Genomic DNA, 2,965 nt, shown 5'->3' with positions numbered 1-2,965 from the left:
GAGGGGGGCCGAAGCCCCCCGCGAAGGGACACACAAGCCCCCCCCCCGCGTGTGTGTGTGTGTGTGTGTGTGTGCTTTTAGCTCGTGGTCAAACGGGACAGTGGTCAATTGCAACGTGGCCAATAGGGACCGTGGTCAATTGCAACGTGGTCAATCGGGACCGTGGTCAATATCAACGTGGTTATACACAACGTGATCGATATTAACGTGGTCAATCGGGACTGTGGTCAATATTAACGTGGCCAAACGGGTGCCACTCGCAATAACCTACTTTGATGACATTACATTTTTTATTCCTCCCTCGAATCTTTAATTCTAAAAATTTACTTTAACTCCTTCTTAAAAGGACCTACTTTAATGCCAAATTGGCAAAAGTAGAAATTCCCGACTATCAGTTTTAAAGTAGGAGTACATTTTGTACTTACAGTTCGACATCAAAGTTCATCATCGTTGGAGGTGTCACAAGTATATACAGATATAATTTTGCCAAAGAGAAGGAAACAATTAAAACGTTTGCAGAAAGCATTAATCAGTCTTTCAATATCATGGAATTATTTTGCGGCAACAAGCGACGATGTAATTCAAAAATTAAATAAAGTGAATAGGAGATGGTGGGTTAGACCAGTCGATAGACGTAAATTTCGATAGAAGTAAATGCGGCCACTGTGACAATTTTTTGAATTATCTTGTCAATGAAGACCATGAATTATTTTATGAAGACTATAGAATGTCAGTGGATCAGTACAATCACCTCCTTACTCTGCTACAGCCACACTTGCAAAAAATTTCTCACAGGGCCCCACATTCATCGGGTTTGCGATTAAGTTTGACATTATTGTAAGTAATATAATTTTAATGTATTGAAATAAAATTGATTAAAGATTGACTAAATATAGAATTCTCATGCGATAGGTTTCTTGCTCATGGAGATAGCATAAATACAACAGCAAGAGGGTTTAGAATTGGAAAATCTACAGCATATAAAATAATTTATGAAACTTGCAATATCATCTGGAATGTACTTCAACCAATTTATCTTCCCAATCCAACAAAAGAATCATGGAGTCTCATTGCTGAAGATTTTTATAAGATGTGGAATTTTCCAAACTGCATCGGAACAGTAGACGGAAAACATATCCAGATACAATGCCCTCCTAAAACAGGAAGTCTATACTACAATTATAAACAATTTTTTAGTATAATACTGATGGCTTCTGCTGATGCTGAGTATAAATTTACTTGGGTTGATATAGGAGATTGTGGTAAGTTTGTTATATAGAAAGAAAATTAATCTTATATTCGTTTGTTGTTATGCTTGTTACAGGTTCCATGAGTGATGGAGGCGTATGGGCTGAATCTTCATTTGGTTCTGCTCTAGAGGAGGGTTCTGTTGATCTGCCACTGCCACGTTTGCTCCCTAATTCGGATATAATGTTTCCACATTTTTTCGTGGGGGATAAAGCTTTCCCACTGAAAACCTATATGATGCGACCATATCCAAAAAAAGACTTATGTGATAGTAAGCGTATTTTCAATTATAGGCTCTCTAGAGCACGTAGAGTAATTGAAAATTCTTTTGGTATACTTGTTAGTAAGTGGAGAGTGTTGCGACGTTCTTTATGCTGTTCTCCTGCCAATGCTGAAATAATAGTAAAGGCTTTAATATGTCTCCATAATTTCCTTCTTATTAAGGAAGGAGGTATTGGTGGACGTTATTGTCCTCATGGTTCGATAGATGGTGAAATAAATGATATTTTCCAACCTGGTGCCTGGAGGAAAGAGAATACTTTACATAACATACAAGAGTTACATAGAATTGGTTCGAACAATGCTGGCAGAACAGTCATTAATTTGAGAAACATACTTTGTAATTATGTTAATAGTGACGAGGGCCAAGTTGAGTGGCAAAGGGACCGTGCTTTCCACAATATAAATGTTAATCTAAATTGAATTCTAATTGTTCATTAATAATAAATAAGTTTTGTGATATTATGTAGGAACCTATCTTATACATTAAAAACGTATGAATAAAATATTAGAATTTATTGTGCAGTAGTTTTATTATTAGCAAATAATAAAAACAAATATAATTACATGTTATTTATTTAAAAAATTTAATCATTGATAACATCCATCATTTTCCATGACTAGACTTACTGTCTGTAACATCTTTACAGGAAGTATGCAACACTATATTTAAACAAAACATACAATACTGAACACAAAAGGATTTTCTTATGCATTTTAAAGAAATAATTAAAGTAATAATTACATTTTCCGAATAATTGTATAAAAAAATTGCATAAAAAATTAAACAATCATAAATATATATAATGTCCTTTGTCATAGATAATAAAATAATATCAATTCCTACCAAACTACTTGTGAAAAACAAATATCAATTGTATCCTATGTATCTTATAATACACATAAAAAAGGACACCGTAGCACACAAATATAAAAAATAAAAAAGATTATATCGCTAAATTGCCAAAAATTATATTGCACATATTTTGGCTAAAATAAAAGATCATTGAGCATCTTGAAGTGAAAACTCCAACTGAGTTATACAGGGTGCTACGCAACATATTGAAGACCGGTCATGGGAAGGTAGAGGGGACTAAGACAAACAGAAAAGTCCTGTACTATTTTGCGCTTGGACGAATAGTTATCGAGATACTGAATTTTAAAAATCGACGTATTAGCCCAACCTACTGGCGAATGTAAGCGCGCGGTGAGATGCGTCCGCTTAGCGGCCCCGCTCGAGGCGATGTGTAGCGAGGAGTAGGATGGCGATGCGCGGCGAGGAGTAGGGAGGCGAGGCGCACTGCTGCCCGTCCGCCGCTTACGCGACCACTCGCACGTCTTCCCGCGCTGCGTCAAAGTTCGCAGCGATGGTCGCTACTCACCGCGCGCTTGCATTTGCCAGTGGGTTGGACTAATACGGCGATTTTTAAAATTCAGT

General features: G+C 36.6%; 1 protein-coding gene across 1 annotated transcript in view; it reads left to right on the top strand.

Annotated features, from left to right (window-relative positions):
- The window catches only part of LOC105557192, a 3,316-nt gene extending 1,270 nt beyond the window's left edge, over nucleotides 1–2,046 (top strand). Inside the window, exons 3-5 of the mRNA XM_012004373.1 lie at nucleotides 428–837; nucleotides 913–1,262; nucleotides 1,325–2,046. Coding sequence (XP_011859763.1) covers nucleotides 728–837; nucleotides 913–1,262; nucleotides 1,325–1,950 — 1,086 coding nt within the window. The 5' untranslated portion in view covers nucleotides 428–727 and the 3' untranslated portion in view covers nucleotides 1,951–2,046. The remainder of the gene's footprint in view (nucleotides 1–427; nucleotides 838–912; nucleotides 1,263–1,324) is intronic.
- The last annotated feature ends 919 nt before the right edge of the window (nucleotides 2,047–2,965 follow it).

Source organism: Vollenhovia emeryi, unplaced genomic scaffold (assembly GCF_000949405.1).
Source record: "Vollenhovia emeryi isolate VEMERY1.0 unplaced genomic scaffold, V.emery_V1.0 DF939574.1, whole genome shotgun sequence".
Classification (NCBI taxonomy): Eukaryota; Metazoa; Arthropoda; class Insecta; order Hymenoptera; family Formicidae; genus Vollenhovia; species Vollenhovia emeryi.
Note: the sequence above shows the minus strand (reverse complement) of the source record. Positions and strands in the feature narration are given on the sequence as shown.